Genomic DNA, 25,790 nt, shown 5'->3' on the forward strand with positions numbered 1-25,790 from the left:
GGCCTACAAATGTAGTTATGTCTAAGATCCAAGAAATAACTGGCAATACGACTTATTCCTAGTCCGGGGGAAAATAAAAGGAGGGGAACAGAGGAAGGAGCAAGTGAATACTTGTTATTTGTTTGTATAGCGTAGCAGGACTAAGAACCATAGAATACTGTTACTTGCCCCGACCCAGTAGCTGTCAAGGTGACAGAATGTAAGCCCCATGAGATAAAGGGGTTTTATTTTAATGTACACAGAATCATCACGGCCTAGTACACACTAGGTACTCAACAAATGTACTGAATAAGTGAATGAATAAGTATATACAAACACAATCTATATTTATGTCACAACCCAAAAAATGTCTGGGAAGGGGAATCTATCAGTACATATAGATGTTTAATACAAATACCTGGCCCACTCACTGTACTCCATTTTGTCCCCCCCCCCCCAAAAAAAAAGAATTTTCCAAACCAACATTTCCACTGCCAAGCCCAGGCTTCCCGCACCCTTATGTTGTTTTGTTTTGTTTTAAAATTTATTTATTTAATTACCCTTATGTTTAAAACAATGGAGAGAGGTGGAAGCACAGGGAGAAGGATTCAGAAAAGGTTCACTAATCAAAGGAAAAAACCAGAGTGGGAGAGGAGATGGGCAAACAGTTTAGTTCAAGGAAAGGAATATCTTAGGTTGTCAGCATTTCCAAGTTCTTACCTATGATGGTGAGAGGGTTTGGGTTCGGGCTTTTATTTGTTTTGTTACTGTCCAGAGTAACTGGTGAAGTAGTACCTGGCTGTACAGCAGGCTCTCAAGCCAACCTTTAGAAGCTTGGGAATTCGCGTTTCCTGCTTACTTCCCGCTTCCCCGGGCTCCCGGCGCGTAGAGGAACTCTGCCACCGCCCAAACACAAGATGACCTGAGCTACTTCACTGTGGATTTGAAGCCACAACCAGGATTTAAGATGGCGGCGAAATACTAAGCGAGCGGCCCGGGAAGCGCGCGGAATTTGCCCAAAAGAAAAATGGCCTCCGAGCAGGATCTCGCGGTTTTCAACAAGAGCCCAAAACAAAAATGGCGGCAAAAGACAACTACGTAGGGGCCGAGAACGAAGTGAACATGATTGGTCCGTGAAGAATCAGTTACCCACTGTGCCAGACAGCAGGGGTGATCGAGAGAAAAATAAAACGCAGTGTTCCTGTAGTACAGAGTGCTTCTTCTTCTTCTTTTTTTTAAAAAATATCTTTATTGGAGTATAATTGTTTTACAATGGTGTGTTAGTTTCTGCTTTATAACAAAGTGAATCAGCTATACATATACATATATCCCCTTATCTCCTCCGTCTTGCGTCACCCTCCCACCCTCCCTATCCCACCCCTCTAGGTGGTCACAAAGCACCAAGCTGATCTCCCTGTGCCATGCGGCTGCTTCCCACTAGCTATCTATTTTACACTTGGTAGTATATATAAGTCCACGCCACTCTCTCACTTCGCCCCAGCTTACCCTTCCCCCTCCCCGTGTCCTCAAGTCCATTCACAGAGTGCTTCTAGACCCCGTAATATTACTAGCGCAAGGATGGAAAAAGTCTCCCCAATCTTTGAAGGGGAAGATTATAGAAAACACAGGTTGGAAAGTAGAGGTGACTTTCACAATGCCGGATAAATTTTAAAATAGCCAGGAACATAATTTCTCCCACAATTCTTTTGAATAGTACAGGGGAATACAATTTTTGTCCTCGAACGAAAAACCAGGATGGGGACGTAGTGCGCAAATTACCTAATTGGTGAAGGGCACAGAAACAGAGGACTTCTGAACTCCCCGTAGGCCCCTAGACGGCGGACTAAGGGCAGAAGCTGTTAATTGAGCGCCACCAGCTCGCACTGCGCATGACCGCTCTCCAACACGATCCACAGAAATGGTCGCTGTTGAGTCCTTTTCTCCAGGTTTTCCAGGCAGCCATAAAGGAAGGCGGGGAGTTGGCGATGAGCAACAAAATCCGTCGCTCTGTGATTGGTCAAATGAAGGAGGCCCGAGAGCCGCCGAGAACAGTCGATCACTTTTTCGTTCAATAAGTGCCTCCCAAGCGCGCGCCAGAAGGAAGATACCGTGCCTTAACAAGTGCATTTGATCTGTTATTTAAGTTTTCCAGTTTCAATAACTTGCTGAGATTGACACTGAATAAGCTCCGCCCCCTGTTCTTTCCGATTCCAGCCACCGCGTTCTCGGCTGAGAACATCACGAAAACCCGGAGAAGAGAAATCCGAGTGGGACCGGCGCCAACCACAGAGCTGCGCGTGCTCCGTCTCCAAGCTCGGGGCTCGAGTTGCCAGGACTGGTTGCTGCGGTTGCGTGGTGCTCGGCTTCAGGGGCCTGCGGGCGGCGGCTGACGGGGCGGCGCAGCGGCGGGTGCGCAGGTGAGAGTGACGGGGTCGCAGGTGGAAAAGCCGGCACTCTACCCGGCCGAAGAGAGGAGTGGGGGGCTTGTGGGCGCCTCCTCCCCGCTCGGAAAGGTCACTGGTGTCACTGAAGGATATTTGGGGGCGGGGAATAGGAGGAGGCTGGTTCCTTAGAAAGCTGAAGATCTACCTTTAAAACAGCTGTTGGCAGTGAATCCTTGCTGCAGGAAGGAATGTAGATGGCGAGGCGGTGTTCCAGTGGTGTAGGTAGAGTTCCAGGTATAGACCCTTCTCCCTCTCCCATCTGCGCGGCACCATAAAGTAGAAGGAAAAGGTGTCCCAGTGAAAGCACCAGTTGCACCTGCGCTGCCACCTGTGTATGTCTGGGAGGTGAGAGCCACCCTCTGACGTGGAACTGGATGTCAGAACTCTGTACAGCGTGGTAGTACCAACTCTGAAAGCAAAAGCAGGATTCGGGGCTTTGAAATCTTTTTGAGAGGGAGACCTCCTGAAGTCATATACATCTTCCTCCCAAATTGGACCATCCACAAATCCTGTTGCTGTTTCAGAGGCTCTCTGTACCTGCAGTTTTTCCTTCATTAACGTCATCAGTTTATATTCGTATTTGTCACACTGTGCTGAGTTAGCAGATACAGCAGTGACCAAGACAGGCATGGTCCCTGACCACATGGAGCTTATATTCAATGATGGAAGGGGAAACAATAAACAAGCACATTGATAAATGAACAAGATGTTTCCAGATTGTCCTAGATTGGGTTTCCTGGAGAGCAGACTCTAAGGAGATTTGTGGGCAGGACATTTATTAGGGAGAACTTTTTGGATCTTACCAAGGAAGAAAGGAAGCAGGATTGGGTGGATAGAAAAAGGTGAGCTGTAGTGTCGTCCCAAGGAGGGTCTCCACCAGTCTCACAGGAACTCCGGTGCTGGGTTGGGCCTCATAGTTGGCCCAAGTTGGATGAACCGCCAGGCCTTTGTACCACTGCAGTGACGAGTCATTGGATACCCATTGCCCTGGAAGGAGGGCATAACTTCAACTCTCTTCATCCAGTCAGTCCTGTCTCAGCACTACCAGGAGCTTTAGTCAAACAGGACTCTCCGGAAGTGCCTGTTTTTATATATGATTTGTATTGAAGATATTGTACGTACAGTAATAATAATCACTACCATGCATTGAATACTTCTCACGTATTAGACACTAGACTAAGCAATAAATGCATAGATATATACTTAGAAATCCTCATTATATAGCCCCATGTTACAGACTATGAAATTGAGGCAGGAAAGAAGTAATTTGCCTAAGATTGTAACTTGTGCGGGAGGTTAGAATTTGATTTCCATCGGTACTCAAAGCTTCATCACACTAGGACTCTCATGTTTAATCACTGGCAACTTTAACTTCATTAACTGTTATCAGAGAAATAAATATGAAACTCTCACCCTGTCTTTGCTATTTTGCTCTGTCCTTGAGTTTTCCGGTTTCCTTCATGATTAGCATTCCTGGCCCTCACTTTAGGAGCCTGAGTGTTATCTTTTCTATAACATCCTGGAATCTGATTACAGATCTACCCTACTCTAATCAAAATAGCCCCGAAGTCCTCAGAACCTCTTTCTTGAGAATCTGGGGGTTTTATTCACATCTGGACTAACTGAAACTGCCTATAGTTTATGGACCCACTTGCCTTAGTCATTCCAGACCTCTCTTTCTACACTCAAGGTTGACACCAGTAATGTTTTTTTTTTCACCTTTTGAAATAATCAAAATAATAGCTAACAGTCACAGGGTCCAGTCTGAGTGCCAGGTATTGTGATAACTGCACAACAGCCTTGTGATGGATGTCAATATTATTCTCATTTTATGGGTGATGGGACTGAGGCATTGTGAGGTTAAGTGACTCATCCAAGGTCACAGCCAGGTGCAAAGTGGTAAGGCAGAGATGGAAAGCCCAGGCAGTAGGATTCCACAGCTCATCCCCTTAATCACTACACAACAATACATCCTTACTAAAATAATTTGCTGTGCTTTCCCTTCTGGAACTAGATCCTGGTGGGCTTTTTGTGCTGTACTAAGAAATGTAGGTTTCACCTTCTAGTAAAAAATGTCACTGAAGGCTTCTAAGCAGAGCAGAAACATGAATGTATTTGTTGTTGTTTTCCCCAAGATGGCTGTGTTAAGAGGGTAGAGAATGGATTAGTGGGCAATAGACTCGAACAGTGGTTCTCAGACTTAAGCTTCAGAATTACCTAAAGAATTTGTTAAAACACAGATTGCTGGATCCCAACCTAGAGTTCTGATTCAGTAGGTCAGGAGCAGCCCAAGATTTTGCATTTCTGATAAATTCCCAGATGATGCTACTGCCTGTGGTGAGGGGACCACACTTTGAGAACCATTGGACTAGAAGCGAGGAGATCATGAGGTAATGAGGGTCTGGACTGTAGCTGTGGGGAGAAATTACATAAAAGAAATGTCATTTCAAATGGAGGATTGAGTGACTGACTTGATGAGGAATATAAGGAACAGGGCAGAGTCCACTATATCCAGATTTTCTAACTGAATGGCATGGTAGATAATGCCTTTTTTATTTTTATTTATTATTATTATTTTTTTTGATAATGCCTTTTTAAAAAAAAACAAAACAGGAAGCAGAGGAGGAACAGCAGTTTGGGAAGGAAAGAGGATTCATCTTTATATGAGATGAGTTTAGACACTTGTGGGGGATAACAGTGGGATAAGTGGGTTTAAGCTGGAGATGTAGATGTGGGAGTCACTGGTGGATGTTTTAAAACAGACGCTTTGGATGTGAATGAGGCCACCCAGGAAACGAACACGGGGGGAAGACGGCCCAGGGCAGAGCTATGAGAAGGGGGAGTAGGTGGATGGAAACCAAGGGGTCATTAAAGGAGACTGAGAAGGATCAGACTAGTCTCAGGTACGTAAAGAGTTTTAAGAACTCATCAGAAGTGGTGCAGAGAGATCACGGAGAAAGGGAGAGATCGGTGATCTTTATAGTCAGGGCAGTTTCCATGAAGAGTGGGGCAAAAGCAAATTACTTGGGTTTGAAGATGGAAGTGGGCAATGGCTCTAGAAACATGCGTTATTTGAAAGGAATCAGAGTGTGTAGTACTGGACGGAAGGCTGGTAAAGGGCAGCTACATTGGGGAATTTGTTTTTGGTTCTTTTCAATGGAGAAAAATGGTCAGGTTTTGCATAGGAGGAAGACCAATTCCAAGTGGGAGGTGGAAGGTAGAAGAGGGAGGTTAATGGAGGTGGAACCGTGAAGACACAGCAGCACGTGGGACCAGCTGGAGCACAGATAACAGAAGTGCCAGGCCTTCCTCTTAGACACTGAGGAAGGAGGTGAAGATGGGAGCTGAGGTGGCCATGTGGGAGCAGGAAGTGGAGGGGCTCCTACCCAGTAGCCACGGTTTCCTCTGGCCAGTAGGTTACCTGCAGGAACGAAGGTAGAGAGTAAAATAGAAATCTCAGAAATGATGAAGACAGAAACCAACCCTTTTGGGATTCAGAGCTGACCAGGGGAACATAAAGCCATTGCTGCAGTACTAAGGGCCCAATCAGCTGCACACTTAATCTGGAACAGTCTGCTGTCTGCATGGTACCCAGTCCCCTTCCTCCACCAGTCTGGGCATCAAATGGCAGCCAGATGTAAAGACAGTGAAAGGGGATGGAAAGATTCTCAGACAACTCTGTAAACTTTATAACAACGCTCCAAACCTTTCTGATAAACCACAGCCTGCCAGTAAGACTGTCTCTTCCTCATTAGTCGCTAATCAATCACTCACTTGTCACATCTTAGGCTGTTGACAGTTAGTAAAGCTCCCCTATAAAATTTGTGATGCTTTCAGTATATTATTTATTTATAAATACATTGAATTCACTGTAACAGTGGGGGATAACCGAGATCATGAAATGCTTACACATAACTTGACCTTCACCATACTCTGTGCATACTCCTGACCCGCTCCTGATGAGGCTGTGCTGTCAGCAGCCCAGCTACTGCCTGTAGGTCAAGGTAGGGGTAGGATTTTGCAGAATGGAAACTTTAGAACTCAGGTGTAGTCCATTCAGTTCATCGAGAATTGACAGTAACGTTTTTGGTACCTGTGTTTTTCCAAAACTGGAAAAGCTCAGCAAAGCTGTTATTTTAGGTGATGTAGTTAGAAAAGAAAAAGAAAAAAGGAAGCTATTGTTCTCTTTAGCACGCCAGTCAGTTGAATAGGCCTGAAGACAACATGCAGTCCTTTCTAATGTGTACACAAAAACTGCCAAGATGTGAACTGCTGTATTAACAATTGAGGATAAAAAGAACTATTTTCAGGGTTAGTTATTGGAACTCAGGAATGAAGAATTCACAGATCCTTAAAAACCAACATTGCCATGCTAAAAGAAAAGACATTGTACAATTCCAATAAACTTCATCAAATATTGCAGTCACAAGAGCTGGGTTAATTAATTGTTCAATGTTCTGTTTAGCGTTCTCCATGTTTAAGTTACATTCAGTAGTTTTTTAAAAATTGTTAAACATTACTGTTTTTTCCCAAATACTTTAAGCAGAGCAGCAATGAAGACGTAAAGAATTTACCTTACACTGTGTCCAAAAAACCAGCAGGTGGCGTCCAGCAAGCCCAGTAGGCAAAATGAGAAACTTCCACAGAGTATTTCCTGCATCCAGGTTGTAGGCCTAATCAGTAGCAAAGAGTGGCGGTTTTAATTGACCTGATGCTCCATAGAAAGAGTAATCTGATAGCCAGAGCCAGGTTGTTTAGGATTTCCTAGGGAGCTTAACTGCTTTTTTGCCCTTCTTTGCCCTTCACCTTACTGACCAGTTCTAGCACCAAGAAACCCTCCTTTGGCTTGGAATGTAACAAGTTTCAGTAAGCCTGTCAGAGGCCTTAATGGTAGAAATTGAAGAGCTGGTAATCTCTGTAATACAAATTGAGGGGAGGGAAAGTTGCTGTTCTAGACACATTAGTGCCTTAAATGTAAAGAGTATTTGTGGTCTGAAGCATATCTCTCAGTGTTTTCCTTCCTTGGCCTTTATATGCACTCAAAAAGATGACGATAATGAGGCAGAGATACAGCAAGCTTTTCTCCATTCTGTTCATTAATTTCTCTCTATTCATTCCTAAGAACTAAGCTAAAAAAACTGAACTAAAATTAGCCCCACTAATCTCAACCATTAGTAGATCATGGGTGTGTTTTTGGAGGAGATAGGCTTTTTTACCCTCTCATTTTGGACCAAGTGGCACAAGACCTGTTAACCTCCAGTGTACCTGACATGAGAAGAGAAACATGCCAGGTGTAATGCACCAGGATACTTGCCTTCTTCAGTGACCCTCACAAGTGTGCACCATGCACCCAGAATGTTCTCGTCCATCATCATGCACTGGAAATTCTGATTGACTCTTATTGCCAAAGCTGGGATACTAATTCTTGACTTCTGAATATTGCTGTTAAGAATACCAACCAAGACGTTTAGGACTCCAGAATCTAAGATGAGTGCCACAGTTAGCTGACAGTAATTTTGGAATCAATCATTTAGAATTTCCTCATGTATAAAGTGGTCTCATAAAATTGCTATGAAAACAAAATGAGAAAAAATATGAAACTTTTTGAATAATGCAAAGTATACATTTTTGAAAGAAGAGTATAAGAAAGCATAATCTGTGTTGATGGCCTCTAAACATTTTCTAAACAAAAGGCATTTCAATGGATAAAACCATAAACATCTACTTTCTGTTTTACTTAATGTAAAATTTACTAATCTCATTTCCTTTCTCTTGGTTTCCTCCATCAAAAGAGTTCCATGCCTTCTGGTTTTGTTTATTTGGTTTTTTTTTTAGGAGTGTGTTTAAATAAGATTCAGGAAAGATAAGGGCAGTGGCAGGTAGACTAAAGGAGGGTAAGGAGAGAAAAGAAGTCTTCCTGCTGTTATTTCTGTTGCTGCTTTACTCCAAGCATACTTGAAAGGCTCAGTGAACGAACAACAAGCACGAACTTATTTTAGAAACCGGCCTCTTACTGCCCAACAAATCTGATCATGTTGAGCATATTCTTGAGAAATTTTTGTTTCAGACTCAGGAATCTCTCGAGTCCATAAAATAGTTCCGTACCACCTGGAATAACCTGTTGCCAAATGTTTGGGGGGAAGGACCATTTTAAGATAAGCTGTATCTAGCTTCGTTTTTCATCCCCCAAGTTGGAGCTCCCTGTCTCCCTGCTGCCCAGCACCGAGAACCTTTGTAAAAGTCAAGGTTTTAAAAACCTTCTCGTAAGTTCATTTGAAAAACGAGTTAGGGCTTCCCTGGTGGCGCAGTGGTTGAGAGTCCGCCTGCCGATGCGGGGGACGTGGGTTCGTGCCCTGGTCTGGGAAGATCCCACATGCTGCGGAGCGGCTAGGCCCGTGAGCCATGGCCGCTGAGCCTGCGCGTCCGGAGCCTGTGCTCTGCAATGGGAGAGGCCACAACAGTGAGAGGCCTGAGTACCACAAAAAAAAAAAAAAAGAAAGAAAGAAAAATGAGTTAATTGTTAGGAATTCTAGTAAGACTTTGTATCATCCTGAGAAGCAGCATGTAGCAGCTATGAGCATGGGCTCTGGAGAATTTACGAGAATACTTATTATTCTTAGCATGTTTAGCAATAAAGCACTGAAAGAAAACTCAAATTTCTATCAATCAGCGATCTGTCAAATTAGGGTATTGCCATAAATCAAAAGCTATACAGCCACTGAAAATCATAATGAAGATTTGTATTCTTGCGGGAAGAAAAGATTACAAAACAGCATGTATATTCTAATCACATTTTTGTGAAAACCAAAATGACTACAGATATTTTAGCTTTCTTTTTCTTACATCTGTATTTTCTAACTTAAAAAAGTAAGACAATTTTATATTTTTTAGAAAACGGCAGTAATGCTGATTTTCATTTTGGAAAAAAAACCCACGAAAAGACTTTAGAAGAAAAAAAATGGGTTAAATCAAAATTTTATCCCCAAAATATATGGACTGTATTTAAAAGCTCCACAAGAAGATATGAAGAAAATAAGGAATGCATCATTTCACTGACTAGTTTGTTGTCTTCTTCTTACAACTAACAATGAGCCTTATTTAGTAAAGTCTAAACTTGTCTGGCCCTAGAATATGGGTTATTTAAGCAACAGAATACATGTAAAATGCTGGAAAGCTATTAAGCGAAATGAAGTAGGTGAAGGTTACTGTGCCATTTAAAAATAGTCCATTTTGCTTGGTGGAGATGGACTATCATGCAGATGGTGTGATACTCAGTGTTTTTATGTGGATTTAAATGTGAAGACTGTGAAAGTACTTTGTAAAGTAAAAAGCCCTGTCATCCTGATCCTAGTAATTTTCCAAGCCTCTCAAAGTACAACAGGATAATCATCAGAAAATAGTTACCTGCTCTCTCACCCCCATTAGCCAAATCAATGTGTGAGATATGGAGAATTTGAGGAAATGGGGGCATGTCGGTGTTGAGCAAATATTACAGCAATTAATAATTAAATCAGTCCACATCAGTTACTAACCAGGAAGTGCTGTTACTGGGCCTCAGTGGTAATTTGGCAAATACGAGTTTTCAGCCAAAATAGGTACTAATTCCCAGGTTTAACTAAACCCAAATCTACAAAAAGATGCATAGATCCTTAAGTTATTCTAGTGGAAAAGAATAATAGTCTGGGGCTTCCCTGGTGGCGCAGTGGTTGAGAGTCCGCCTGCCGATGCAGGGGACACGGGTTCGTGCCCCGGTCCGGGAAGATCCCGCATGCCGCGGAGCGGCTGGGCCCGTGGGCCATGGCCGCTGAGCCTGCGCGTCCGGAGCCTGTGCTCCGCAATGGGAGAGGCCACAACAGTGAGAGGCCCGCGTACCACAAAAAAAAAAAAAAAAAATAGTAGTCTGTTAAACATAACATAAATAAAATGGAGCACCCTCCTTTGTCCTTAACACAGCGATGACCCAAAGATGTATTGAGTACAGGGAGCTAACTTGATCCTAATATGAGGAAGGTTCTCAATACCTCACATTTCATCCTGTGACCTACATGGAGAGAATAGTACCACACTTTCCAGACATTGCTGTTATAGCTTGTAATTTAATTTGTTCTGAATTTTAATTATTGAGTTATTTATGTCAACTTTATTATTATATCCTTTTATCCAAATGACTCTTTTCTGTAAGCTGTTTTCCTAAAAGTTTGCAACTCAGGAAAAAGTAACAAATAGTGATGATATGTTAGTGATCATGAGAAGTAAACAGTGAAGAGCAGAGGTGCCATCTATGAAAAGTACTGTGACTTGATAAGCTTGTGTTGAGAGGGACAGAGTTGGAGGTGTTAAAGTCACCTTAGGTATTGAGACTGGATGTGAAGGACAGTATCTTCTAAACCTTTAATTCAAGGTATTTTGTGGACAAAAATACCACCTATCAGTCAACACAAGCGGGTTGACTTTGGTGCACCCTCAGTCCCTCCTTCCATCTAGAAGTAATGCTTACTGTAGTTCTTCCCTCATTACTTACTCCGAGTCACCCGGTGCCTCCCCCAGTGGTTTTACTGTTTCCTCAAATCTCAAATGTCCCAAAGGCTTTTGCACAGTGGGCTTCGCAAGGAAATGTAATCATGATACAGTTATTTGTGATTGACTTTTTCCAAAGATAGAACATGAGCATGTCAATAAAAGGTGTGGTCTGTAAAGGCTGCAAGAAGTGTATAGGATGCCAAAGCACTTTAGAAAAGAAAAAGGCATAAAATACTTGGAGTTACAAAGTAGGCCATGTTTTTTCCATCTAGTAATTTGTTTAAGCTTAGCAACAAAGTCCTTATTAAATGTGAATTTGGACCTCAAGGAGAAATGGTTTCTAATGCTGGGAGTAATATATGTACATAGGCATAACTCTAAGCCTTCTGTTTTTCTAATATGTATATACAGAACACAGAGACAATTTAGGTATTTCGCTCATTAGTCCTGTATATTAATCTTGATTTAAAAGGGAAGGAATAAGTGAAAATTCTGTTCAGGCATTTTTCTAAAGGCATTCACACAAAATTACTGTAAGAAATTTTATGATACTGAAACTCATATACATGCAATTGAACCTAATTCTTAGTTTATCCTGTAGATGAAGAAGCAGTCCTTACTGTCCTGTGCCCAGAAAGGAACTTGGAGAGCAGGTCCATTCATAGCATCACAAGTCTATAAGCTAATCACTAAAGCCTAGTGAGTGCCCTTAAGTGAAAAAGTATAAGAAGTCCAGTTGTACGGACTCAAGTTCCCAAACCCAGCGGATCATCAGAAACAGACTTCCTGGGCTACACTCCATGCTTTCCAAATCAAAGATAGAGCAAAAAGACTGTTCTCAATACTACTGAGCTTTGAAACTCCAGGCAAGTTACTGGCCCCAATTTCTTCATGTAAACTGGATTGACAGTAACCCCTGCAGGGTATTGTTATTAGCGATAAGGGTAAACACTCTAAAATGCGGTGGTTCAGCACATACATGTGGAAATGGCATTAATTCATAGAGTCCAAACCAAAAGTCTTTTGCTGCGATTGGAATCCGTGCATGACTCAATCTCAGTGGAAGCATCGTCACTCACATCCTGTCAGGATGCAGAATCTGAATTCTTACTGCATATTTAAGGATTGCCATTTGATTCTTCTGTAAAAATTGTGACTAAATATATTTTTTTAAAAAATCTAACTTCATTATGGTTCAGAGAAAGTATAATTAATTATATAAAGAAAACCAAGGATCCCCACCCCCCAGGCTGTGGACCAGTACTGTTCCAGGCCTGTTAGGAACCGGACCGCACAGCAGGAGGTGAGCGGTGGCCAGCCAGCGAAGCTTCATCTGCCGCTCCCCACCGCTCGCACTACCTCCTGAACCATCTACCCCGCACCCCCCACCCCTGTCCGTGGAAAAATTGTCTTCCATGAAACCGGTCCCTGCTGCCAGAAAGGTTGGGGACCGCTGAAGAAAACGATTTTTTTTTTTTTTTTTTTTTTAGGGAAGCCCAGAAAACGATTTTGATGCATGAGTGTTTCCAAAGATTCCAGTGGCTTTCCGAGCAGGTAATATTGCTCTTTTACAGTTTCTGACTAAACGTTTAGTATTACTCTATAAGCTTACCAAGCCTGATTTCCTGCCATCCCTTTAAGTCTACAACGTCTCTTTTTGTTAATTTTTTTTTTTTTTTTTGCGGTACACGGGCCTCTCACTGTTGTGGCCTCTCCCGCTGCGGAGCACAGGCTCCGGACACGCAGGCCCAGCGGCCGTGGCTCACGGGCCCAGCCGCTCCGCAGCATGTAGGATCCTCCCGGACCGGGGCGTGAACCCGTGTCCCCTAGCAGCGGCGGCAGGCGGATTCTCAACCACTGCGCCACCAGGGAAGCCCTCTTTTTGTTAATTAACATTGCAATGTATTGTAACTAAAAACTTTTAACAGGCAGCTTTTATTGGAGTGCAATATTCTGCTTGTGGTGGTATATATAGATGTAATTTGAGGGATTTTTTTTTATTTTGTTTCTTTTAACTGTTGGCCTTTTCTTAGGTGCACTAATGCTGAAGCACTATGAGCTTTCAGAAATTCTGGAGAGACTACAAAGTTCTGGTTGTTATGGTACCTCTAGTTGGGCTCATACATTTGGGGTGGCACAGGATCAAAAGCAGCCCTGTCTTCCAAATTCCTAATAAGGATGACCTTCCTGAGCCAGGGAGTGTGGCAGTCACAAGTCCTGAGAAGAACCACATCCCAGGGAAATAGTAGACTTGAGAGCTTCAGGTGAGTTTGATTTAATGTGGTCAACCAAATGGCATGTTCCAACAATGGGAAACATAATCTTTAAGAAAGTATAGGGCTCTGGCAATAAAAACCTAAGTTGGTGAGTTAACCTGTTGTTTTTATTATGAACCACTGGCAAAATATTATCCTACAGTTGCTTCTAGAAAAGTTGGTTCCACAGAAAGCTTTGACACTTGCCTGAAAGGACAGTCGGTCCATTACTTGTCCTGCCCTTTTCACTAGCAGTGTCACCAGGATCATAATTGTGTCCAAAGGAGCAGTTTTTCCCCTGCCATAAATCCATGCCGCACTTACAGATCTGTAACTTGCGAAAGGTTCTTTTCTTTATTATTGTTCTCTGATTTTTCCAAGGTAAATAAAACTAATTGTATTTATTCCTTAATATCTACAGTCAGCCCTCCGTACCCATAGGTTCCAAATCCACAGATTCAGTGAACCACGGACCAAAAATATTTTAAAAAATTAATTCCAGAAAGTTCCAAAAAGCAACTACTTACATAGCATTTCCATTGTATTAGGTATTATAAGTAATTTAGAGATGACTTAAAGTATCTGGGAGGATATGCCTGTGTTATATGCAAATACTTCCCCATTTTATATAAGGGACTTGAGCATCTGCAGATTTTGGTATCTGAGTTGGGGGGGTCCTGTAACGAATCCCCCATGACTACCAAAGAATGACTAATATTTTAGCTTCAAAGTAATTTGTTACTTTTCAGAGTCACTGAAATAAGAGCATATAGTAATATAATTCAGGTCTATAGACCCCTATCAATAATTCCCAAATCCAGAAAGTTCTAAAATCTAAAAGGTTTTGTCATAACTCCTTAGGTAGTTGATCTTAACTGGCATGAGGCAATTTAATCTTTATTCCACTTAATATGAATATTTAGTTTCAATGCAGAAATATTGTTATATTTGACCATGATTGTTATACTGTATTATGATTATATTGATTCTGGGTGTTAAACACCATATTATTTTGATTATGGGTGTTATACACTATATTGTATTTCTAAAATCCAAGAAATAATGAATTATGAAACTCATTTGGCCCCAGATGGAGAACTGTGACCCTACAATTGTGGAACATTTTCTATTTTAATATACCATTTTGACCTTCAGGTGAGTAATAATGTCCTAGTGGTTGAAGTATATCAAAAGAATGTGCTGTATCTGTCCGTTATTTTTTAAAATTTTTACTTTTTTTATGGAAAGTTGCAAACAAACCCCAAATAGAGAGGAATAGTATATTCAACTCTGTAGTATCCACCCCCCAACTTTAACAGTTATCAACATTTTACCAATCTCTTTTTATCTATCCCCTCCCTTTTTTTTTATTGCTGAAATACTTTGAAGCAAGTCCCAGGTTTTGGAATGTATCTTTAACAGTGAGGATAAACACATACAACCACAAGTATATTATCACACTGAAAAAGTTAATGGTAACTCTTTTACTATTTAACTTTCAGTTCTAGCACAAAAGCATTCATGCACAGTACATGAGGGTGAGCCAATAAACTATTTACAAAACAGGCAGTGGGCTGGATATGGTCCATGGGCTATAATTTGCCAACCACTATGATGGTGTAGTCCATTACTTCATTAGGTGTTGCAAAATTATGCTGCTGAAATGCTATCGTTTCTTCTCCATTTAGTAGCTGGACCAACTTTGCCTCAACTATTCAGTTACCCCTCAAAATGCACTTATACAGGAAAAGCAAGATATATGATTTATTACCCTTTATCAGTTTTTATAATAAATTTGAATTATCTCAGTCTATTACTGTCAGTATTCTTTTTAATGCTTAAATTGTCCCATCTTAGATTCCCTCCAAGTTGACTCCTGTGTCGTTTTTTGTTTTTGTTTTTTTTTTCCTGTGCCCTTTGATATGATCCAAGTGATCTTTAATAACATTATTACTTTTTGGCAAAAAATTGTCCCCAGCTCATCTAGTTTATTTCTTGCCTCAGACCTAGAATCAGCCACTTCTCCAAAGAGCCCTGATTCCTTTTAGGAAAATATTTTATGTGTTTATATTTCTTTAAATCATATTTTATAGGTCTGAATTTAGAATACAGTCATGAAGGTTTTAGTATTATTTAATTGTTATCCATCACTGCAAAAAGCCCATCTGCCAGGCCAGTGCATCCAGGAATAGTCAGGGCCATTCATGTGATGGTAACTTTTGGAATAATGGGTCACATTGTTAGGAAGAAAGAAATAGCTGAACTGACACTTCCAAACGTATGCTATAAGCCAGCCCTGTGTTTCGTTTCTTTTTTATTCAATTGTACCTTATTTTGTCTAGATCTAGACATAGGACCAGAAGTCAGCAAGTTTTGACATCCTAAAAATGATTTGGGAGTCACCAACACTCTCTTCCTTTCTCATTTTATAGAGATATTAGCCAAAAGATGTGGTTACTGGTCTCACTACCACAAGACTGTTAGAGGTGCCAATTTGGCATTCTACTTTTGAAAAGTCGCATGTCACTATTATGTATTGAAAAGTAACTAGAGAAATCACTTTATTAATCACAGTCTCTGTTATGATTTGTGGTTTGTGTGTGTGTGTGTTGTAACGTGCAAATTTATGTATGGAAGTCACTTCACTAAGCTTTCATTTAAATGTATTTCACAGATTTTGCCAAATCTAAAGTAACCTTTGAAATAATATTTAAGTACCTTTGTTGTTCCTTGCATAAGATGAACAGAAACATTTTTTCCTCCTCGTGCTATAAAGAGATGACTATAGCTTTATCATTGCAGGGAGAAAGCTGGCCATCATTGCTTTCACTTTATTTGGGCCCAGTTGCCATGGTTACAGCCCTTTAACTAAATTGGGAGGAGTGGTAACCAAAAGAACACTTTGCATAGCATTCCCTTGTTCTCTTCACATCTTTGCACATCTTCAAATCACCTTTTTGGTCTGTATCATATTGTGCCATAGACAGCTCTGGGTAGTACTGTAGTCTGAGTAGTTCAATTGGTTTTATTTGTGCTAAACACTGCCCAATGGTTAGCATATTCCTGAACATAACTAATAATTGGCTGAACCTTTACCTTCAAAGCACCAAGGCTCAACAGATAAGGTCTATGACCTGAGATTTTTATCCTTGCCACATATTATTGTAGTATCAGAGTTTTATGCCTCAGGCACGCTTCTTCCAACCTCATTAAGGAAACTAGTACAAGCGCTAGCACACTTAGTAAATGATAGCATTTTATATTATTTACCCTCTTTGAGATCACATTGCAAATCAGATCCTATTTTTCTCCTTGTCATCCAGCACATTCCCTGGCTTTTGTATTGTCATTAGCCAAAATTTGGGGGACGGTTAGATATAGGACATCAAAACTGAAAATCATTGATTGATCGGGTAAAACTACAGGAAACTGCTCTGAATTTAGCCAAATATTTAAAATTAAAACATGGTTTATTCTTTGGTAAATGTGTTGTGTAGATTTGTCTAGCTGGATGTAGACTGAACATTAGAGAGTGTCTGTATTAGGAATCCCAACAGTTATCTCATTTTCATAATTACTTATAAGCAGGATTTGATATAAATGCACTTGTATTCACACCTAAGGTTTCCAAGCAAATGAAAGTTAGAGAAGAAACAACACCAGATCTTGATGTAAGAGAATAAAAACATTTGGGACTCAGAGACCAAACTCTATGCATTTCACATGGCATTTGTCTTCTAGAAGCATATCATATTTGAATAACTGTACTGTAAGCTTTCTAGCTGTGTTACTGGGCATTCCAAAATTATTAAAATATCAGTACTTTTTCATGCAGGGATTCATTGAAGAATAAAGAAATGAATGTTCAGTCTAAGTTGATTTACAGTTCTCATTTTTGGGGGTTTGTGCCAGTGGATAGTTCCTTTTTCTAAAGAAGGAGCAGAGCATTAAAAGTAATTACTAAACTACAATCTATTAAATGTTTTGGAATTATTTCTCTAAAATATTTTATATTTTTATTTCTTATAGAAAGAAGCAGCTTTGAGTCTGAGCTTGAGTTTGAAAGAAGAAATGAAAAATAGCAATTGGATCAGAAAGAACTGGCTTCTTGTAGCTGGGATTTTCTTCACAGGCATCCATCTCGGAACATATTTTATACAGAGAGCTGCAAAACAATCTGTAAAGTCTCAACCTGAACGCAAACAAAACAGTTTGAATAATGAACTAAAATAAAGATTCGGAATTACTAATATGTCATTACACCATGACATATGGTGTATGACATGTATGACATGACACCATGGAGCTAAGTATTTAATTTTATAGCCACAATGCTGTATATTCGGACTTTCATTCCTGAAGGATAATTTTGTTAAATGTTGAAACCCACCACAATACAATAAATAGAAAACTCTGGTTAACAAAATAAAAGCTGTCTTCACAAATTACCACCTGAAGTAAGATGTCTCGTTTAGAAGCTAAAAAGCCCTCATTCTGTAGAAGTGAACCACTGACAAGCGAACGAGTGAGGGCCACCCTCTCTGTCTTGAAAGGCATCGCCACATCCTGCTATGGCCCGGCAGGCAGGCTGAAGCAGCTGCACAACGGCCTGGGGGGCTCTGTGTGCACAACCTCCCAGTCGGCAGCCCTCCTCGCCAACCTGCCAGTCACCCATCCCATTTTAAAGATACTGACAACTTCTGTGCAGAATCACGTGTCCTGCTTCAGTGACGGCGGCTTATTCACAGCCATTCTTTGCTGCAACTTAGTTGAAAATGTTCAGAGAATAGGTTTGACACCCACCACTGTCATTAAGTTAAATAAGCAGCTTTTGAGCCTCTGCACCAGTTACCTAAAATCTGAGGCCTGTGGTTGTCGAATCCCAGTCAACTTTAGTAGCACTCAGATCCTCCTCTGTTTGGTGCGTAGTATATTAACAAGTAAACCTGCCTGTATGCTCACCACAAAGGAAGTCGACCATATCAGTGCTTTGATTCTGAGAGCCTTTCTGCTTACAATTCCAGAAAATGCCCAAGACCACATCATTTTAGGAAAGAGTATAATTGTCCCTTTAAAACATCAAAGAGTTATAGATTCTACTGTGTTACCTGGAATACTTATTGAAATATCAGAAGTTCAATTGATGAAGATATTACCTATCAAAAAATCAGATTCCTTCAAGGTGGCACTCTTTTGTGTGTCTTTATCCGGAGACCTTTCTGATACTGGAGAAGGAAATGTGGTGGTGAGTTACGGAGTTTCTCTTGAAAGTGCAGTCCTGGACCAGTTGCTTAACCTAGGAAGGCAGCTAGTTAGTGATCACGTAGATCTTGTCTTGTGCCAAAAAGTTATACACCCATCTTTGAAGCAGTTTCTCAGAACGCATCATGTTATTGCTGTAGACAGAGTTGGAGTGGCTGTGATGGAACCCCTGAGTAAAGTGACAGGTAAAAAGCACTCTCAGCTTTTGCCCCTTATGGTTAATAAATCACACTTCTTTTGAGCAAAGATAGTCTTGGTGTGTGTCACTGTTAACATCTTGAACAATTTGAGAAGCCTCCAACCTCACAGTGTGTGTGTATCATTTCTGGCAGCAAAGGTGGTTTCTGAAAAAGATCCTGCATTGTTCACTTATTAAAAATTGAGTGATGAGGACTATTTTCTGGGTATTTTCCAGCCCCAAAATGTACTGCAGAGTCTGTCATAATCTAAAACTATTAACCCCCAAACATTTTACAGATTATTGAGAAATCTGACATTTTCATAATCACATAAAGTCTTTCATACTTGAAACAAAATTCTTCTACTTGAGTTTTACAAAGCTCTTATTGTATTCAGAAGGTAGTTTTGCAACTAGAATATTCACTTTAATCTAACTCCAACAAACAACTGTACTTCTGCCTAAATGGTGGTTCCTAATTAGGGGTGTGTGTGTGTGTGCCTGCAGGCTAGCTTTCAATATCCCAAATATTTCCAGCTAGGCTCCTTGAGATTGAGAGTTGGGATCATCTTTTACTTTCAGTGCTTACAACAAGCCTGGTCCACAGTAGGGGTTCTAAAATGTTTGTTGGATTAACAATAATATGTTTATTAACATACAGAATTATAACAGGCAAGAAATTAACCGTATTTCACAAACTCAGCAAAAAGAAGCAAATAGAAGGTTGGTAGTCGCCTGCTAGAGCCAAAGAGACAGGCTGAAAAGTTCCTGATTTGAGTCACTTTTCAGTATCTCTTTAACTGCATTGACAACCCATCAGAAAGACAATCATTTCATTCAGATCAATTTCAATTCGTAAGTTATTAGACTTAGAAGTTTAAGTCTAATAAATTTTGTTAAAGTTGACTATTTTTAGTCTTATTATAAATCATCGAAAAGGAGAAGGATGAGTGCCAGTACTGAATCCCTAAGATCTCTGGGCTATTGCCCTGCCTCTGTAAGACTGTCAAATGATCGTTAGAGTGGAAATTGTTAAGAAATAACAGAAATCATTCTTTGGAACTCATTGGTAATATTGTGGGTCAGACCTATATCCTTAAATATTTACTGGCTTTTCATGAGTCAGATGATTTCCAGTTGTGAATATTGAGTATTATAGATTATGTAGTCAGTTTTTAAACTGAAGCATTTTTCCATAGAAACAATATAAGTGGGCACTGGGTTTCCACACCAGCCCACAATTGATATTTTATCCCATTTGTAACTAGAACATGGTAGAACATGAACTGACCTATTTTATTTGAAAATGGATATGAAAAGTTATGTGTTTTCCAAATATTTGCAGTTGATTCTTTGGAGTGTTATCAAGTGTTATCAAGGAGTGTTATCAAGAGATTGCAGAGCTGCCAGTGGGACTGGGGAGAGTGTCAATGTTTTTTATAGACATGCCCTGCCCTGCTTCCCCAAATTATGTATGTGTAACGTTATGCGAAGCCACGGCTGCAGTCTTGGATCTCGGGAGCAGAATCTTTTTGAGACACAAGGGAAAAGGGGGGGAAAAACTATACCAGGACGATGGTTCCGGTAAACTAATAACAGGTGAAGTATGTTTGGGACCTAATCCATATTCTCCGGTGTATCTAGGTTAACATTACCTCCTTTCTCCCCCTTCAAACAAAATTCCTCTTTACTGATGATCTAGGTTAAGTAATGGGGTTATTGTGCTTGGTTGACTTGTGGGTATGAAGCTTGTCATAGCTTACAGAGCATTTTTAACATTTGGTTTGATTTATTTGTGAAATAGACGTGATTATCCCCATTCTGGGAAAGCCCACCCAGAAGAGTTAAATGACTTGCTGCACATCAGAGGATAACCAGCAGGAAAGGGGATCCTCTCCTTACAAATTCTCTGTTGGTTCCACCCTTGAAATTATACAAGATGTAGAGTTTTGTGTTTTTTTCCTTAAATTTTAGATCCCTCAAGTATTCCTTATTCTTTGAGAATTCAGAAGTAAAGAGGAAAGGGTATTCAAAGAAGTGAAATTGTTCATGATTATTTTCTGGTTTTTTACAAAATTTTTGAGCTGCACATATCTTTAGACATAATTATTTTAATCCCATTAGTTTCAAAGAGGAAACTGGCCCAAGAAGGTACATTGCTAAGAGTTACAGTTTTAATCTTAAGACTTTAAACTAGTATTGTTACTCCTTATAGGTTTGTGCCATTTCTTACAGAACTACTACATTTAGAGATTTTTAGAAACCTTCAAGTCATCCTAACTTCTCATTCATATTTTTATTAATTTATGTTTTGTAAAATTTCACTATTTTACCTGTACAGGAAGGAGGGCAAAATATAATCAAAGAATAAGAAAATGAAATAAGAATGTCACATACTTTATTTTGGCATAATTTAGGTAGTTGTTTACATGCAAACAGTTGTTAGGCAAAAAGAAAAAAAAAATTCCTATATGTTCACTAAATGGAGCCCCAAAAGAATTCCACTGCACAGCTATTTGCATAGCTTACTTTGTGTGTTCTAAGGTAAAAATCATAACACCTTTAAAAAATGACCTGTCTCCTCACTTCATCCTCATTCCAGATTAGTGGGGTTGTTAATTTGGGGTCTCTGATCCCTGCACGGGCTTCCAGGGTTCCTGGACTTCCTGAAAATATATGCAGAATTGTGTGTGTCTTTTTCTGGAGAGTACAAAATAGGTTCTAACATGTTCAAAGAAGTCTGTAAACCAAAAGAACCTCTGCTTTATTTGCATATGATTTTAATGACAGAATACTACTTATTTCATAGGTTTAAGAAGATGCATCTTATTTCTTTATCCTATATTTCATATCTTAAATGATATGCTTGTGGGGCTTTTATATTGGCTAGGAATAAATATTGTAAATGATTGTATGCTCCATCTTCACTCATCCATTTTGTTTTTTCTAAACTTTTTTTAAAAAATAGGAACAAGGCCTATTGGTTCCTTGGACTCAATCTCTCCCAGTAGTTATGGAAGTGTGAAAGAGCTGTGCACTGCAAAATTTGGCTTCAAACATTTTTTTCATCTTATTCCTAATGAAACAGCTGTCTGCAGCTTGCTTCTCTGCAACAGAAATGACACAGCCTGGGATGAACTGAAGGTAAGTAATAAACTTTGAATTCCACGTCTAGGGGCTGAGGCAGGGATTAAATAATCACTCAGACAAGTGCTATAATTTTTTTTCACATCGGTGAGCTATACTTTTTTCTTTCTTCATAACTTCCCTAGGTTGTATAGAAAGCAAAAACACAAAAATGTGAGAATTAAAATTACAAGTAAGCTGATTGAATTGCCTGTGATACTACAGAAACTTGGCATGTTGCCTCTTATTATTTCTAGTATTTTACAAGCAATCTGAAAGTCCTTGATGGGGACTTTTCTTAAGAAATTAACTTCAATTGTGTACTTGTTGACGCTAATGTGTTGAATAATTCACTTAGCAATAAGTTCCCTAGTTATACCCATCATCCACCTCTTAACAGCATGTTGTCCACGAACAGCAATAACACATGCAGCTTTTATACAATGGAAGCGATGCCCTACGGCATTGGTCACAGACTTGAAGAATGCATGCTCAAGGATCTATCCTTGGTGAATATTCAAGGTCTGTGTGTTTTTATTACTGCTTGGTTGGATCATTTCCATAGCAACTTGAAATAAATTCTGTAGCATTTATACAGCTAAGTTATTTAGACTGAAATATTTTTTTGGTAGAAATATTTGCATGCCTTGCTGATCCAGTTATTGTGTTTGTGAGTCTCAATTTGAAGAGCTAAATGTATATGAAAGAGGATATTAATCCAGACCATGAAAACAAACATCTGGCTAAAGTATTTTCTTTCATCTCTATATTATTTCATCTTTATTATTCCAAAATGTATTCATCACATGACAACCTTAGTGACACCAGTTTTGTTCTTCTGCAATTAAAATCAGGCTCTTTGAGACCACTCTCTAAGTTGCCTTGAAAACGTGGTTACATTTCTTTGTGTTTCTGATGTCAATGTCAGATACTGGTGATTCGTTTCTTTTTTAGCTCACGTGTCAAACAGCACTGCATGCTTTGCAGTTAACAATCAAGGAACCATGTGTTTTATTAGGAGGTGGCTGTACTGAAACTCATTTGGCGGCATATATCAGACACAAGGTAGGTTAGATAGTCCTTCTTAAATTATCTCAATTCTCAGCAACATTCATTTTATGAGATAATAAGCTAAATCATAATACTCTGGAGCCTTTAATGCTTAATTTCTCAGTAGTCTTGAAATCAAATATTGTATTTGAAAACACTTGAGGGAAATAACACTTGCAAATATAAGGTAATATCTTTATCACAATGATTATTAATCCAACCTTTTAGCAGGTGATTGCATTCTTTGAGTATTGTCTCTACTGCCTCTTGAAATGAGCATTCTGTCATCTTAGAGATCTCAAGTGCTGTGGTACAGTAATAATTGATATTCACGATGAAAGTGTTGAGATTCTATAGAATACTTCAGTACCTTCTGGATCTTCAAGAAAAAACTTAATTTCATTTATTAAAGTGTGCTAATTATTAGACTCTATTATAATTTTTAAATTGGTTTTCATTTATGATATATTGATTCTATTAACTAGAATTGTTTTATTAATCTATGAAACTCCATTTCCTGACAGTAAATTTAGTGCATTGTAGTTCTTATTAATTATTTCATTAACACTGACCTACTCTATTTGAAAATGGATACAAAAATGTATGTGTTTTCCAGGTATTTGCAGTTGGCTCTTTGGTTAGTCAGGAGTGCAGAGCTCCCTGGGATGCCTGGGATTGGGTGTAAACGTTTTGCCCTGCTTCCCCAAATAATTTAAAATCTGTTTGAGGATAAAGCCCATTCATGAAAAGTTATTAGAATTTACATTATGATAAACAAAACCATTGCCAATCTATTGATGCTGAATGGGCAATAACATGGTCTGCAAATGGGACTGAGTAAACTAGAATAAGTCTTTTGGAGAAGGAAGGTGTTTTGAGTAGGATTTTAAAGAAATAGTATAGCACTGAAAATATGGGGAAAGAATATGCCATAGAGATGATCTCATCTGGTTCCAACCTCCTGGGAAAAAGAAAAAAGTGGTCACTGTTTTTAAGTAGTTAGGATATGGGTTTTTAACTATCATTCAAGTATGAGTTTGCTAATATATTACTTTTTCTATCATGAAATTTCTAGGATTAACTTTTTAGAGTGGTGGAAAAGAAGCAAAGTTGTATAACCTTGTCATTAATTTAAAGAGAAGAATAGTTATTTTTTAAACATTAATGTGAAAATGACACGTGCTTAAATGGTTTTTGTCTTAATAATAATACATGTATTCGCATTCTAAACAAATCTCAAACATTTGCCAAGCATAAATAAGTACTTCGTCTGGGACATTAGTCTTCCAGAGGTTCCTCCCGGATGTACAGAAGCCTGTGATTCACATATTATACCTTGTCCTTCATGTATTAAGGAGGCAGTACTGGGCAGTCCTTCAGAATAAGTTGATGATGGGGTTTCTTCTGAGTCGTTCATTCTGATAACATGACTGGTAGCGAGCATTTTTACTACAACAACCAGGTTAAGGGATTAGCCTGACCAGCTGGCCCATCCATGCCCTTTAGCCTTGTGCCAAACCCCTATGAATAAGGGTCTGATCAAGTATTTTTCAGAAACATTTTTGTCATATTAATTGCTCTATTCTGTGTTTTCAATGGTTTTATTGCTTTTTAGACGCGTAGCGAGCCAGAAGGCATTCTTAGAGATGACGGATGTACCCAGACAGAACTCCAGCTGATCGCTGAAGCATTCTGCAGTGCACTCGAATCTCTCGCTGGCTCTTTAGAACACGACGGAGGTGAAATTCTCACTGATGGGAAGTATGGACACTTTTGGTCAGTTCAGGCTGATTCTCCCTCTGTTGTGAACTGGCCAGATTTGCTTTCAAGATGTGGCTGTGGACTCTACAGCAGCCAGGAAGAACTTAGCTGGTCCTTCTTAAGGAGTGCTCGTCTTCCTTTTGTGCCTCAAACCTGCTTTCCGTGTGAAGCCTCGGACTCAGCCGGCAACCTGACCTTGGACTGTTTTACTGCAAAGCTTAGTGGCCTGCAGGTGGCTGTGGAGACTGCCAATTTGATTTTGGATCTTTCATATGTCATTGAAGATAAAAACTGATGTAAGAGAATAGCATGTTTATATTACAAAAAGAAAAACTAGTGACATGTCAATAAAGAAAAATATCGAGTGTATGTGTTGTCTCTCAAAGACCTGTTCTGCATATTGGGATTGATGATTCATAAATTTATAGATTCACTTATTTAAGGAAAAAAGAATTGATTCTTGAATACCACATTATTATACCACAGAATAATAAAAATATGAAGCATTGTTAAAGATATGGTAATTATCTAGCAGTTTCCACAGATACCACTGTACATTGTTCTAAATTTCTGTTCTCATTATTTTGACGTCATTCTGAGAGCATAACAGAATTTTCTTTTAAATCTTTTGTTCTTGTTCGGATATACTTATTACAGATATTTTTTAGTTCGTAGTAATTACATATGTTTAAAACTAGATTCCAAAGTATCACAAAGCATCTAGTACATACTGCTCATTCAAAAGAAGTATTCAAACTACACATTCAGTAAAATTTCTGGGTTCTTTAACTGAGACTATGTCATTCACTGGTTGGGTAATTGATGTAGGAGCTGGTCTACCTACAATTGCTAGTTTGTATCACAGTTCTTCATTTTTGTTATTTTGATGAAATGTGTAATCAAGGAAAAATATAGATTTATATAGTAACTAAGCAGCATAGAGAAAAGTAGAAAAACTACTTCTCTAATTTAGTCAAGCGTGCCAAAAAGAAACTGGCACAGCTCTCATATTCAAAGTAAAGACATGTCATATCAAGGAATATAATTTGAATTTTATGCAAATGCAAGATGTATTGATAAATTGAAGAAGAAATATAGAATGTAGCTAGAAGAATCAGTATGGAGCTGTAGCATGTTATATTAAACTTTAGGAAAACATCTTGAACATTTTGGGAAAATCAAACAACCAAAGAGTCAATGATCAGATCTATAGCC

At 39.4% G+C, this 25,790-nt stretch overlaps 2 protein-coding genes across 3 annotated transcripts in view; one reads left to right on the forward strand and one right to left on the reverse strand.

The window, feature by feature from the left end:
• The window catches only part of SLX4IP (SLX4 interacting protein), a 186,654-nt gene extending 185,764 nt beyond the window's left edge, over nt 1-890 (reverse strand). The window contains 1 exon segment of the mRNA XM_024735434.1: nt 700-890. The gene's annotated coding sequence lies outside the window, so the exon portion shown is untranslated.
• A 1,403-nt stretch (nt 891-2,293) lies between these two features.
• Nucleotides 2,294-24,944, forward strand: MKKS (MKKS centrosomal shuttling protein). Of its 2 annotated transcripts, none has more exons than XM_024735455.1 (5): nt 2,294-2,396; nt 17,228-18,645; nt 21,607-21,782; nt 22,719-22,829; nt 24,430-24,944. In XM_024735455.1, the coding sequence occupies exons 2-5, from the start codon at nt 17,661-17,663 to the stop codon at nt 24,868-24,870; spliced, it is 1,713 nt and encodes a 570-aa protein (XP_024591223.1). In that variant the 5' UTR covers nt 2,294-2,396; nt 17,228-17,660; the 3' UTR covers nt 24,871-24,944. The 2 variants fall into 2 exon arrangements, with proteins under 2 accessions (XP_024591223.1, XP_024591222.1); XM_024735454.1 differs by lacking the exon at nt 2,294-2,396 and adding an exon at nt 12,975-13,207.
• The last annotated feature ends 846 nt before the right edge of the window (nt 24,945-25,790 follow it).

The sequence above is a fragment of the Neophocaena asiaeorientalis genome, unplaced genomic scaffold (assembly GCF_003031525.2).
Source record: "Neophocaena asiaeorientalis asiaeorientalis breed wild unplaced genomic scaffold, Neophocaena_asiaeorientalis_V1.1 scaffold64, whole genome shotgun sequence".
NCBI classification, from domain to species: domain Eukaryota; kingdom Metazoa; phylum Chordata; class Mammalia; order Artiodactyla; family Phocoenidae; genus Neophocaena; species Neophocaena asiaeorientalis.